Source organism: Ascaphus truei, chromosome 4 (assembly GCF_040206685.1).
Source record: "Ascaphus truei isolate aAscTru1 chromosome 4, aAscTru1.hap1, whole genome shotgun sequence".
In the NCBI taxonomy this organism is placed as follows: domain Eukaryota; kingdom Metazoa; phylum Chordata; class Amphibia; order Anura; family Ascaphidae; genus Ascaphus; species Ascaphus truei.
In genome coordinates this window covers 296,738,184-296,752,785 of record NC_134486.1, presented here as the reverse complement: position 1 = coordinate 296,752,785, position 14,602 = coordinate 296,738,184, and the positions used below count along the sequence as shown (strand labels likewise).

The window sequence follows — 14,602 nt, the reverse complement described above, 5'->3', positions numbered from 1 at the left end:
AATTACCTCATTGTCCAATTGTCTACTTGAGGCCAATAAAGAGAACCCTAAAGCAGCAATCCTGTTCTTCTTTTACTTACCTTACCAAGGTAGTTTCCCAAAGCGGAACCTCGCTCCACAACCTCCGGATCTCAATATATTTGTTTTTTTGTGCTGTTTTTTACACACACATACACACAAACACACACACACAAACACGCACACACACACACACACACACACACACTATACACTGGCGACACACTTTATTCGAGCTCGGCTAGTCCCACGAATTCGGCTATACCCGGGTGTATTGAGGTTTGTGACTGTTTTCTGCCCGAGTGCATTGAGTTATTTTCAAGGCAGGGATTGAAGCATTTTATTCCAGCTGGCTGCAATACTGCACAGTATATATATATATACTGCATTACAATTCATGAATTTATGCCATCTGGTAGACACGCGAAGCATTGCAGCCTATTAAATCCTAATCATTATCATTTAACAAATCAGCCGCCCATCAGCCAGGCATGAACCCAGGCTGGGAAGGCAAACGCAACGGGGCTTGTCAGAGGTGAGGAGCGGCGCATTCCAGGTATCTGCCAGGTACAAACTGGGTATTTGCTCGAATAAAGTGTGTCGGTGCAGTAAATGTGGCCGCATTGTCACCAATAGAAACTTACAAAGGCCACTGGAGTGATTGACCCTACGGCCATTTTCTACGGAATATAAAATGAAAAAGAAAATTGCATTTTACCTTGATCATGTCTTCATACTTTATGAAGAGGATATTGAAATCGTCCTTGTGGGTATACCATCCTCGCAAATGATCAAACCAGGAGCTACCAATAACTGTGGAGGAAAAATTTTGAGTTACATATTGAATCCTTTTTGTTACTGCACAACCAATCCTTGCTGTAGTGTGTGGACATATACACATACGCAGTGTTCGACAAACCCATGCTTCCCGGTCTCGGGGTTGTGGACCCATAGCACCGCGTTATAACGGGGTTCAGCTGTTTGTGTATGTATATGTGTATATGTATGTATGTATGTATGTATGTATGTATGTATGTATGTATTTATGTACAGGTATGTATGTATGTGAGAACAGTATAGAAGTCAGCATGGTCTCTTTACTGCTTTAATTCTGTTATACAACCAATAATGATATTGTCTAATGGGCAGTTAAGGTCTCAAAAATTGTAAGCATTTATTCTTGAAAAAAAAAAAAAAGGTTACCGTCTCCAGCTAAAAACTTCTCCATGAAGTGCTCAAAGTTTGGTGACTTTTTAATATGGACAATCATATTTTCAAAATGATAGTAAGAGTTCATAACATCCTTTGGATTCCTGGTCACATATATTACCTTAAAGAAAAAGAAAATAGTGCAGTATTGAGGCTAGAACCATCAGAAATATATATATATATATTTTTCTAATTTACAGAGTACCCCAACTAACTGTACAGATGTAATATAGAAAACCACCTACAGCACTACGTTGTGGTTTAATAGCATTTCATTTGTTAGCTGGGATTCACCGAAGAATACGAAGTACACATGTTTCAAATTACATTTGTTGCTGTGAATCTTGTAAGTTTGACAGCTTGTATTGTATCAACTATCTGATGGTCCCATAAAAGGTATCTTAATACTTACTTTACTCCATACTTGTCCCTCCTTTGTTACGTTACTACATGGAAGAAAGACCAACCTAGCTGCCCACGCTTCTATTACCATAATACAAATACATGTATAATTTCACTTTGCTTTTATCTGTATTTGAGATGGGAATTTATACAAACCAATCAGTTAAACAAGGTGAAACGGCTGTTTTATATACTAGCTGATATACCCGGCGTTGCCCGGGATAGAATTTTCCCGCTCCACCTCGCTCCGCTCACCCCCTATCTCAGCTCCCCCTCTCTCTCTCCTCTACCCCTCTCTCTCCCCATTGCCCTCTCTATCTCCCCTGTTTCCCCCCCCCTTCCCCTTTCGCCCCCCGTTGACAGCAATCTGGGCCCCCCATGCACATGAATGCGGCCCTCCCGCATTCAAAGCTGGGGTCCCCCACCCGTTCAAGGCTCCGCGCCCCCCTCGCAGCTCTGTGTCCCCCCCTTCACATTAGTAATTTCCCCCCCTTTGACAGGTCTGTTGCCCCCCCCCGTTCACAGTCCGCCCCCCTATTCTCAGCTCTGTTTCCCCCCCCTTCACAGATCCTGCCCCCCCTTCACAGCTGTGTCCCCCCCCTGCGTTGACATGTGCAATTCCCCCCCCTTTCACAGGTCCACCCCCCCATTCTCAGCTCTGTTCCCCCCCCCCCTTCGGTCAGGGGCCGCCCCCCTACCTTCACATCTCCAATTCCCCCCCCTTCAGAGCTCAGTAGGGGAGTGGGTGAGTGGGTTGAGTGGGTGGGTTAGTGACTTTCGTGAATTTTAGTGACTGGGTGGGTTGGCGACTGGGTGGGTGGGTGACTGGGTGGGCGACTGGGTGGGTGGGTGACTGGGTGGGCGACTGGGTGGGTGAGTGACTGGGTGGGTGACTTTTAGTGACTGGGTGGGTTATCTCTCACCCCCCTGCATCTCTTCCCCCTGCTGCATGTCTGCCCCCCCTGCATTCACCCCCCCTCTGTCCCCCATATTTATGCGGCGACGGAGGCTGCAGGTAGGAGCCGGGGGAAGGGAGAAGCGGAGAGAGCGGGGGGAGCAGCCTCTGGGTGGGGGGTCTGGGCTCTGGGGAGAGGAAGCAGTGAAGGGAGAGCCGGGTGAGTGGACCCTGGGGAGGGGAACCGGGGAAGGGAGAGCGGGCTCTGGGGGAACCCCAGTGCATCTCTCCCGCCCACACATTTCCCCCCAACACGCATCTTACCCCCCCACGCATCTCACACCACGCTCACGTACCTCACCCCCCTCTGGCCCCCATACCAGAAGCGGCACCGGAGGATTCAGGTAGGAGCCATTGAAGGGAGAGGGGGAGAGAGCGGGGGGAGCGGGCTCAGGTGGGGGAGGGGAGCCGGGGAATCGAGAGCCAGGGGAGCGGGCTCTGGGGGGAGAGCGGAGAAGCAGGCTCTGGGGGGGGACCAGGCTTGGGGGTGGGGGACCAGGCTTGGGGGCGGGGGACCAGGCTCGGGGGGGGGAGAAGGGAGAGCCGAGTGAGCGGTCTGTGGGGTGAGAGCCGGGGAAGGGAGAGCACCGGGGAGCAGGCTCAAAGGCGCGGCGGGTGGAGTGTGTGAGGCGGCAGGCCCCGGTGGCTCTCACGCGGTGTGAGGAGCCTGTGAGGGCGTGTGTATTTGTGTTTGTGACGTAACCCCACCCCGCAGACCAATCACAGCGTGAGCCACTGCCAACCACATGAGCCGCCGCAACCTCACAAACCCATACACAACCGAACTTTCAGTTTTATATATATATATATATATATATATATATATATATGAAAAAAAGGGGGATATACAATGCTACGCTAACCGGAATGATATACTGCAAAGAGGTGAGTGCACAATACAGTAAATGACTACACAATTACCTCCAAAAGACACTATAGGTGTAAATATATAGCTACTATGAATAGAATATAAAAATATATATATATAAATACCATAACAAGCATAAACATACAACAAAAACAACTGGGGGGACAGGAAGGGAGGGGGGGGGGACCGGGGAAAGGAAAAATGGGGAGTGCAGTGGGGAAAAAAAAGACTTTATTCAATGCTTTGTATTTTAGCGCATATTGTAAGTGTTCTTGATTCACTTGCATGTTTATTTTAACCATTAAATTACAATATTATGCTATGGGAGCCGCGCTGTCTTCTTTTCGTTAATATATATATATATATATATATATATATATATATATATATATACACATTCAGTGGTCGACAAATCACCCAAAAATCTACTCGCCGAACAAAAAAAATCTACTCGCACCCTAGTACCACACGTGTGCTGCTTGGGCCAATAGGAGCTCGCCACGATGTTAAATCTACTCGGCCGGGGCGTGCAAATGTATAGGTTTGTCGAACACTGTATATATATATATATATATATATATATATATATATATATATATATATATATACACATGAAATTCAGTCAGCACACTGAAGTTGAAAATGTTGTAACAGCAGATGCTAGTCCCATAGAGAGAAAATATCATACGAACCAATCCAAAGACCAGTAAAGAGACAGCAGACCGCACGGGGTTAATCCAATAGTATATATTCACAACATGAAATGTGTATTTCATGTTGTGAATATATACTATTGGATTAACCCCGTGCGGTCTGCTGTCTCTTTACTGGTCTTTGGATTGGTTCGTATGATATATATATATATATATATATATATATATATATATAGTTATACGTTACCGTTCCAAGGATTGGTAAACAAGAGACAGCACTCAATGTTGAAAATCAAAGTGTATTAGTAAAAGCAAAAATACATCCAGAAACCCAACGTTTCGGTCCTACAGAATGGGACCTTCCTCAGGGGAATACGTATTCCCCTGAGGAAGGTCCCATTCTGTAGGACCGAAACGTTGGGTTTCTGGATGTATTTTTGCTTTTACTAATACACTTTGATTTTCAACATTGAGTGCTGTCTCTTGTTTACCAATCCTTGGAACGGTAACGTATAACTATATATATATATATATATATATATATATATATATATATATATCATACGAACCAATCCAAAGACCAGTAAAGAGACAGCAGACCGCACGGGGTTAATCCAATAGTATATATTCACAACATGAAATACACGTTGGGTTTCTGGATGTATTTTTGCTTTTACTAATACACTTTGATTTTCAACATTGAGTGCTGTCTCTTGTTTACCAATCCTTGGAACGGTAACGTATAACTACATTCTCTATATGGGACGTGCACCTGTGGCTTACCACCTATTGGAGTGCCAACTGCCTTATCTGACTATATATATTGTATTATTATTATATATTATATATATTTTTTTTTTCTAATTGTTACATGTTTGTACATGTTTACTAACAGAATGACAATAATCCATGTGAAGTTCACACATTCCCTTAGTAATCATTGGGGAAATATTCAATGTTCATTATGAGATATCTGTAGATATGCTGTCCAATGAGTCATGCGAGGGCAAACATGTGTTGTATACAATTAGACCATCAATTTGTGTATTCTAATTGTTTTGGTTTACTGCATCAATGGCACATTGGAAGCAGTGAGTTTAAAATGAATACCACTTTATGAAGACTATTTTCCTTATAGTGCCATGAATTCATATTTTCTAATCAAAGAGGTATGTGTTCACCCAAGGAAGCATCTACTTTTAGCATTGTCAAGATTCACAATAAAAAGTAATGACACTAAAGATTAAGAAAATACTCTTTCAAATTTGTTTTTCTAGCCATTTGAATACAGTACAGAGGAACAGCGTGTTTCTTACTTTTCCTTTCTTGCTTCTCAGATCCTTTGGAAGAAGATGATACATTAAATTTGATGCAAAAAGGCGAGGTGAAGGAAGGGCAACAAAATCTAAATTTTTCAAATTATATTCCAGCCATGGCACTCTTTCAGTCGTTTCAATAGTTTCTGTCCCATTGCGGTGTCCTTCACTGAATATTAAGCTCAATATTTGCTGGCTCCAAGTGGAACCTGTGAATAAGTAAATATGTGCTTTTTAAAGATATATGGATATCATTGAATTGTTTATAGCACGCTCACTGCTTTATTTGAATGTCATGCTTTCTTTAAAGATAGGATCGTTCTCATTTCTCTAGTAATCTACAAATAGGTCTGTGAAAGTAATGTGTCTAAAATTGTGCAAAATGTTGTTTATATTTGTCCATACAGCAGTATTATACATGTGTAGCCATGCATAATAATGGACTGCAGACATCTTCCCTGTTGGCAGTAAGTCCTGGTAAGTACAGGTATGCCAACAGTAGTTATGGAGGTTTTCCCTCACGCCCTGGTGAGGTGCCCTATGTATGGAGGGGAGTGGCCGTATGCTCTGAGTCCCTGGATAGTGACATCAGAGATGTGCCTGCCTCCTGAAGTATATAAGGCACAACACTGTCAGTTAGTTGTTGTTGTTGGTAAAGTGTATGGCTCCTGCATAAGGGATTGTAGGAACACTTTGTGACCCTAGTGCAGTAACTAGCGGTACAGGTTGACCAATCAAGTCTGTCTAGGTCACTCTGTGTCCAGGGACCTGGCACAGAGGTGATCTCCCTAGGAGAAGAGGGAATCCCACTTCAATACGGGAGGGCGTACCTGGCAAAGGGGCAGCACGGAGAAATGTGCGGCTAGAGCCGGCAGCTGCATGGGGCAGTCTGCTACATCCAAATCCACAATAAAGATGACCTTGTTAAAGATATCCCCACTGTGTGAGTGTGAGATTACTCTACAGTGGCGGTCACCACCGAGAAGGAGTTCCTCACCAGGACCATCTCCCTGCGAAAGCATAGATCCTGATGAGGTGGAGGCGCTGCACATGAAGTAAGTTGGACTCGTACCCACTACCTCAGATACCTGTTCCTGATGACATCCCCTAATACCATCAAGCGGGAGACTCAAGAGTCCTGTTACTTGCAGGTGCACCACATACACGATCATGTAATGGGGACTGGTTAGACCACACGGGCCAATGTGAGATTGGGTGGGTCAGACTAGGGGAAACACCCGTTACACATGTTTTCTTCAATAATCCTCTGCATACTTCCCACCACCAGCTACCACAATAATAGGTTACAAATGTAGCAGAGTTCCCCCTCCTTACCTCTGGTGAGGGGAAACTGCTATTTTGTGCCGCCAGAGCTCCACACTGTATTGTAGGGCGGTGGGCAGCCGTTTGGGGAGTCGTGCATGCGCAGAATGGCAGGCGCGCATGCGCAGTGGGCAGAGTGCGGCGGACATCTTAATCCAGCTCTGCAAGACGCAAATTCCAGGATCCTCTGGGGGAGGGAATCACGTGGGACCAGCCAACCAATTAGAGACTGCGAGGAAGGAGAGACAGGATATCCTCCACTGCAGGGATTGCGCAAAGTCAGTCTGATGGAGGGCGGCAAGAGAGCAGGTAGTGAGTGTCCAGGGAGCAGTGCCCCTGGACTAGGACAAGGTTTGCTCCCATAGGCCCCAGCTAGGCCTTGAGTCACAGCCAGTTGAGTGTTATAAGGAAGGCCCCAGATATGGACCCTTCCCCTTTAGTGTATTTCTGCACCGGTGACCGGACGGCCACGCAGTGCCCTGTGGCCTGGGACCAGGTCACACGGAATAGAGACGCAGAGGGCTATGCAGTAAGCAGTGATAACTGTTTTTAAGTGAGATAAATGGCTTTTAAGACCGATACTGCCTGCTGCGCGATTCACTAAGCAGTGATAAGGATGCATTATCGGCCTTTAAAGGCATTTTTTCACCAAAAAAAAACTTGTCCGATCAGTCAAAAAATGGCAAATCAGCACGATTCACTAAGCAGTGATAAGTGAATCATACTTGAAAAGCATGCCAGATTTTTGCACAACCTAAAGGCTGGCGCAAAAGAGATGGAGATATGAATTAAAGCATTGTTAATGTTTTTTCAAGCACACCATTAATATAAGACTCTGACAGGTGTCCCCGGGTAGTTCCCACCGGGTGTCCGGGTGTCCTTGGGTCGTCCCCACGGGTGTCTGAGAGCCTCCAGGTGGATCCGTGGGTGTCTGGGGGCCCTCGGGTGGTCCCCGCGGGTTTCGGGGGTCACCGCTGGCCTGCGGTACGAATCGTGTGTCCAAAAAACCATAACAGCCAATCCTTTGAAATAAATACACCCCCCACCCTGCCCCCTAACACATACATAAATGGTCAAAATTACTATAATCCAGAAATGGATAATAGTGCATTTGTCCATTAAAAATTAAACATTAATAAGCAGAAAGAAAATAAATAAAACTTGCACTCACCCCTGCCAGGCTGTCACGATGAAGGCCGTCCTCATCCTCATCACCGTCCATGTCCTCCGTTGCCACAAACAATGCAGTACAATAACAAATACAATCTAATGTCCCCTAACCCCTCATTCACCTTAGCGGTTAGTGACCTCTATAGTAATTAAGGGGTTAACCCCCGTCACCAAGGCATAACCACACTCCCCAAGCAACTACCAACATTCTCCACCCATTCATTGGTACAGAGGGTACATCATGCCCATATAATATGCTCAGTATCACTCCTCTGTGACACCTATATGCTTATATATATATATGTTGTGGTTATTTTGGGGGTTCAATGTGAGCTTGCAGGTGTCCTGTATGTTTTACAATTCTTGTTCAGCTGGTCTTAGCTGATTGGAGGGTAGCTCTTCCTATCTTGTTGAAGCTCACCCCCTCCCACATTTAAATGGTTAAAAGCTCACTCCATAGCATCTCCCACTCTCAGGGGAACTTGCTTGCTTGCAGTATGATTGTGGCAAATCTAATAGAGAGTGCTTTCCCTAGTAATGTACAGGTTAATAAAAGCCTTAATCAGACTTAGAACTATGTAACTAATTTTGACAGATTTATTATAAATTATTCTTCCTGGTAATGCACAGGTTATTAAGAATTTATATTAGTGTTAGGGACCCTTGAGATGTGGTCTGCTGTGTAGTGGCTCAGGGGCTTACAACACTTTGGCCAAAATGTTAAACTTAAAGACCATTTTATTTAATACAGTAGATATCTATACATATATATTTAGGCACTGTACCATGTATAGGTTTCACTGGATGTGCACTGAGCTCTGTCTGTGTTTCATGTTCTGTCTCTGGTTTTAAATATATATCGCCATGCTCAGTAGCACTCCTCTGTGACACCTAAATGCTTATATATATGTTGTGGTTATTTTTGGGGTTCAATGTGAGCTTGCAGGTGTCCTGTATGTTTTACAATTCTTGTTCAGCTTGTCTTAGCTGATTGGAGGGTGGCTCTTCCTATCTTGTTGAAGCTCACCCCCTCCCACATTTAAATGGTTAAAAGCTCACTCCATAGCATCTCACACTCTCAGGGGAACTTGCTTGCTTGCAGTATGATTGTGGCAAATCTAATAGAGAGTGCTTTTCCTAGTAATGTACAGGTTAATAAAAGCCTCAATCAGACTTAGAACTATGTAACTAATTTTGACAGATTTATTATAAATCATTCTTCCTGGTAATGCACAGGTTATTAAGAATTTATATTAGTGTTAGGGACCCTTGATATGTGGTCTGCTGTGTAGTGGCTTAGAGGCTTACAACACTTTGGCCAAAATGTTAAACTAAAAGACCATTTTATTTAATAGATATCTATACATATATATTTAGGCACTGTACCGTGTATAGGTTTCACTGGATGTGCACTGAGCTCTGTCTGTGTTTCATGTTCTGTCTCTGGTTTTAAACCATATAATATGGGCATGATTTACCATTATAGCAATAAATGGTGAGTTAAACAAAAAACAGGCCCAAAATAAAACACATTACATATCCAACTGAACACATAACACACGCTAATAAAACATTTGATGACACAGTGGGCACATCCTGCCCATATAATTTGGGCATGATTTAACATTATGCCAGTCAATGGTCAATCTAAAAATTAACTACTACAAACAATAGCCAATGTAATCAAAACAAGCACCAAATAAACAAGAATAAATATTTAAACACCACAAAATTAGCAACAATCTATTAATCAAATACCAAATAAAAAACCCCAATTAACCATTAAAACACCAAAATAAAACCATCAAGAAATAAAATAAAGCTCCAAATAAACACCATCATTGAAATTAAAAATAGCAAAAATAATCTAATGATCTAATAATTTAATAATATTAAAAAGCAAACACCAAAAAGGACCCTGAAATAATCCATTGAAAACACCACCAAAAATGCCATCAGACCAAATCAAAACAAAATAAATGGCATTAAAAAGAAATATCAAAGTATCAAAATACATAAAAGCAAGCATTTGCCAAAATAACCATTGCTTGTCAATGTATGTATGTATGTACTGTATAGCACTAAAGGGTCATATGGATTTGCAATCAATGGGCAATTCAAAAAAAATTACAGTTAGGTCCAGAAATAATTGGACACTGATTCAAGTTTTGTTATTTTGGCGGTGTACCAAAATAAATTCAAGTTACAGTTAAATAATGAATATAGTCTTAAAGTGCAGTCTATCAGGTTTCATTTGAGGGTATTCACATCTAAATTTGGAGGAAGGGTTTAGGAATTACATATCTTTAATATGTAGTTCCCTCTTTTTCAAGGGACCAAAAGTAATTGGACAATTGACTCAAAAGCTGTTTCATGGACACGGTCTTATGTAAAACAGCAATGTCTTTATTGTCTTTTCTCAGTGATGCAGCACACAGAGAAGACTTCACAAGAGCAAATACAGAGGGTTCACCACAAGGTGAAAACCATTCATAAGCCTCAAGAATAGAAAGGCCAGATTAGACTTTGCCAAACAATATCTAAAAAAGCCAGCCCAGTTCTGGAACAACATTCTTTGGACAGATGAAGCTAAGATCAACCGGTACCAGGATGATGGGAAGAAAAAAGTATGGAGAAGGCTTGGAACGGCTCATGATCCGAAGCATACCACATAATCTGTAAAACACGGTGGAGGCAGTGTGATGGTATGGGCATTCATTGCGTACAATGGCAATGGGTCACTAGTGTTTATTGATGATGTGATAGAAGACAGAAGCAGCCGGATGAATTCTAAAGTGTATAGGGATATATTGTCTGCTCAGATTCAGCCAAATTCAGCAAAGTTGATTGGACGGCGCTTCACTTTACAGATGGACAATGACCCAAAACATACTGCGAAAGCAACCCAGGAGTTTTGTAAGGCAAAAAAGTGGAATATTCTGCAATGGCCGAGTCAATCATCTGATCTAAACCCGATCGAGCATGCATTTCACTTGCTGAAGACAAAACTTAAGGCAGAAAGACCCACGAACAAACAACAACTGAAGACAGCTGCAGTAAATGACTGGTAAAGCATGACAAAGGAGGAAACCCAGCGTTTGGTGACGTCCATGCGTTCCAGACTTCAAGCAGTCATTGCCTGCAAATGATTCTCGACAAAGTATTAAAAATGAACATTTTATTTATGATTGTGTTAATTTGTCCAATTACATTTGAGCCCCTGAAATAAGGGGACTGTGTCTGAAAATGGTTGCAATTCCTAAACGTTTCATATGATATTTTTGTTCAACCCATTGAATTAAAGCTGAAAGTCTGCATTTCTATTGCATCTCGGTTGTTTCATTTCAAATCCATTGTGGTGCAGTACAGAGTCAAAATTATGAAAATTGTGTCACTGTCCAATAATTTCCGGACCTTACTGTACATCAGAATAAAATTACAATGAAAAAACCTGTAAAATAAAAATAACATATGTAGCCCCTGTAAGAAATAGTGGGCTACCAATCCTTCTCCTACTGGAGTAAGTCCTGGTAAGGGCAGGCGCCAGTAGTAATCATGGGTTTTCCCCCCACCAAGCCCTGCCTTGCTTGATAGAGGTAGGCCCCTGACTCTGTGGCAGGCCTGAGACAGAGGGGAGGTCCTGCTGACATCATAAGGGGCAGGGCTGTATCTATTTAGTGGGCTGCTCCTGTGTGTGTCTGGGTCAGTCAGTTGTTGTGGAGTTCTGTGAGAGTTGTTGGAGAGTCAGTAGCTGGAGTGTGGAGGTCGTGAGTCTGATGAGAGAGGAGAATGTGACATATAGTCCAGTCTGTCCTGGGAGCTGATGAGAGGAGTATTTGAGCTGCACAGTTCAGAGAGAGAGAGCTGAGTACATTTGTAGGAGACTGGAGAGAAGAACTCAGAGCCCGTCTGAGTAGAGCTGATACAGCTATAGTGGACCAATACCCCTCACCCTGCTGAGGGGTGATGGGGGAGATCTAGCCTCACCCAGAGGGCCTACCCACGGGTGGAGGTAGGGGTATTGAGGCCCCGTTACAGCCATCCTGCAGGGGTACAAATCTGGAGGAAGAGGAGAGGAGGTCAGATACCTGTGTACTGCTGCTGTGTGCTGCATCACTGAGAAAAGACAATAAAGACATTGCTGTTTTACATAAGACCGTGTGAGATTGTAATCTCTCGCCCTGGGACCAGGGCTTTCTCTGGGAAGATTCCAACCTATCCCCTAGGTTTCGCCAGAGAATGGAGGCGCTGCACCACAACCACTAAAGAAATGAGGCATATACCCCAGAAGCCTGGCCCTGTAATCCCCCACACCAACGCGGGAGACTCAGGCCCTCCTGTTCCAAGCAGGTATGCACCACCATAATAAATGGGTTAATACAATGGTGTATCTTGGCTCGTATGTGTTGCCTACTCACAGGATTCAGACAAAAAATGGGCAGTGTGACACAATGGTCTTGGCGGAGTGGATCTGTAGATTCTTGATATGGTGTGGACCCCCAATCTCAGCAGGACAGCATATTACATGTGGGAGAAAGAGTATCCATAGTGCAGACCAATCATGTAGAAAATGAACTTTATAAAACTTAAAAATGCACACTTACAATAAAAACAATGTAATCAAGCATTGATCACATAAATGTGATGGAAGAGAGCAGACTGTGGATATTTGGGCTCACCCGTGGGATACTGAGCCCAAATGCGTGGGATACTGCTACCCTGGACGTTTCCTCCTCACAACCCCCTCCGGGGTGCTCTGGCGTCAGACGCTCCGGTCCCTGCGCTGTATGATGGTTTTGGTGTGTATCTTCAGCTCCTTCAGATGCGCGCCGTCAAGTCCCATCCGGTGAACTCCGATGCGTCACTTCCGGTCCAGTCGCAATACGTCACTTCCGGTGGAGGGCTCCCAATCTTCGTCCCTGCTTCTCTCTCCCAGTAGGCGGGTACAGAAGGATCCAGAAGGACTCACAAGTTGCGGACCCTCTCCCCCAGGGGTCTAAACATGGAAATGGAAATGTCAGACTTTACCATCAACACTAATCATGTCTCTCTTGTCCTCTTTTTATTCCTTTTTTATCCCTTTCCTTCCTGCAATTGTTGAGTCCATTTTGTCTATTGAGATTCAATATATATAAGATTATTAGATGAGTATATGCTGTCATTGTCTCCCCATCCCCCAGGGCACTCAACCCTCTAGATTCCTCATTAATAGAATGTTTAAACCAATTGTTTGAATTTTTTATACTGAATTGTATAACTTTTGTGCTGCAGTTGACATGATACCGTTTGCAAGTATAGCAATAATGTACCTCTAGACATGTTTTCTTTATCACATGGTGATGTGGCCCTTGCAATTGTCATGTTCCTTTTAGGACCAGCAGATAAGATAACACTGTTGTCATCCTCTAGGGCATGTAACCCTTTAAGTCCCCTATTGATACTATCTACCGTTCAGATTCCTTTTTTAGATTGAATTGTATATTTTTCGTGTTGATATGATACTACCTATGAATAGATGCTGCATTAATGTGTCCCATAGATATGTTCCATTTATCTTAGAATATTGCACATGACACGGTATAAGCCACCCATTTCCTCATTTCTGTGTGTGGAGGGTATAATAGTTCAATAAGAAGTATTCCACAGATATATGTTTTTTCCACCTATGATGATGTAGCCCTGGATCATTATACATGACGGAGTATTTGCCACCCCACTTTCCACTCTATTATGGGGGACATAGGAAATTATTTACAGGTTCCTTAAATTCCTATATGGGTATATATCTAATAACAGAATTATTCTCACCCACCACTTGGTAATTTCCAGATTAGTTTAAACACATCCCCCCATTTCCATGGGGTTCACCGGTTTTTTAGGTGTACTTCAGGTCTTATATAAACCTTTTTTATTAACATCCTTTTATATATTGAATATAACACATATTGATTTTTTATAAGCACAGATCCCCCTTTTTTCCCCCAATGAATCCAGTCCTTAACCACTGACTGATGACTCTGCTCAGTTTTTTCCATATATATTTTTTATATTTTTTGTATATATATATAATTTTCATTTAAAATAAGATTTTATCTAATTATCCCTTAATTATCCCCTCAAGATTCGTGTGAATGCTCCCTTATGTATACTGATGAATTCCTCGATAGTGATTAGTGCAGACCTCGTAGAAGCAGGTGTTTTAAATCATAATTTATGATGTGAGCTATATTAGAATGCAAACTAGCAGGGGGCAGTACACTCCTGCCGAAGCCACGCACCGATTGGCGAAACGCGTAGAGTGGTACCCGCCTACTGGGAGAGAGAAGCAGGGACGAAGATTGGGAGCCCTCCACCGGAAGTGACGTATTGCGACTGGACCGGAAGTAACGCATCGGAGTCCACCGGATGGGACTTGACGGCGCGCATCTGAGAGAGCTGAAGATACACACCAAAACCATCGTACAGCGCAGGGACCAGAGCGTCTGACGCCAGAGCACCCCGGAGGGGGTTGTGAGGAGGAAACGTCCAGCGTAGCAGTATCCCACGCATCGCATGCGCACCGGAGGTGGTGGGTGAGCCCAAATATCCACAGTCTGCTCTCTTCCATCACATTTATGTGATCAATGCTTGATTACATTGTTTTTATTGTAAGTATGCATTTTTAAGTTTTATAAAGTTAATTTTCTAC

The 14,602-nt window shown here is 43.2% G+C and overlaps 1 protein-coding gene across 2 annotated transcripts in view; it reads right to left on the bottom strand.

The window, feature by feature from the left end:
- Window positions 1-14,602, bottom strand: part of LOC142493541 (amine sulfotransferase-like) — a 52,410-nt gene that overhangs the window by 13,719 nt on the left and 24,089 nt on the right. For both annotated transcript variants that reach the window (XM_075597716.1, XM_075597717.1), the window contains exons 3-5: window positions 5,422-5,630; window positions 1,222-1,348; window positions 737-831 (exon numbers count right to left, since the gene is read on the bottom strand). In XM_075597716.1, coding sequence (XP_075453831.1) covers window positions 737-831; window positions 1,222-1,348; window positions 5,422-5,630 — 431 coding nt within the window. The remainder of the gene's footprint in view (window positions 1-736; window positions 832-1,221; window positions 1,349-5,421; window positions 5,631-14,602) is intronic.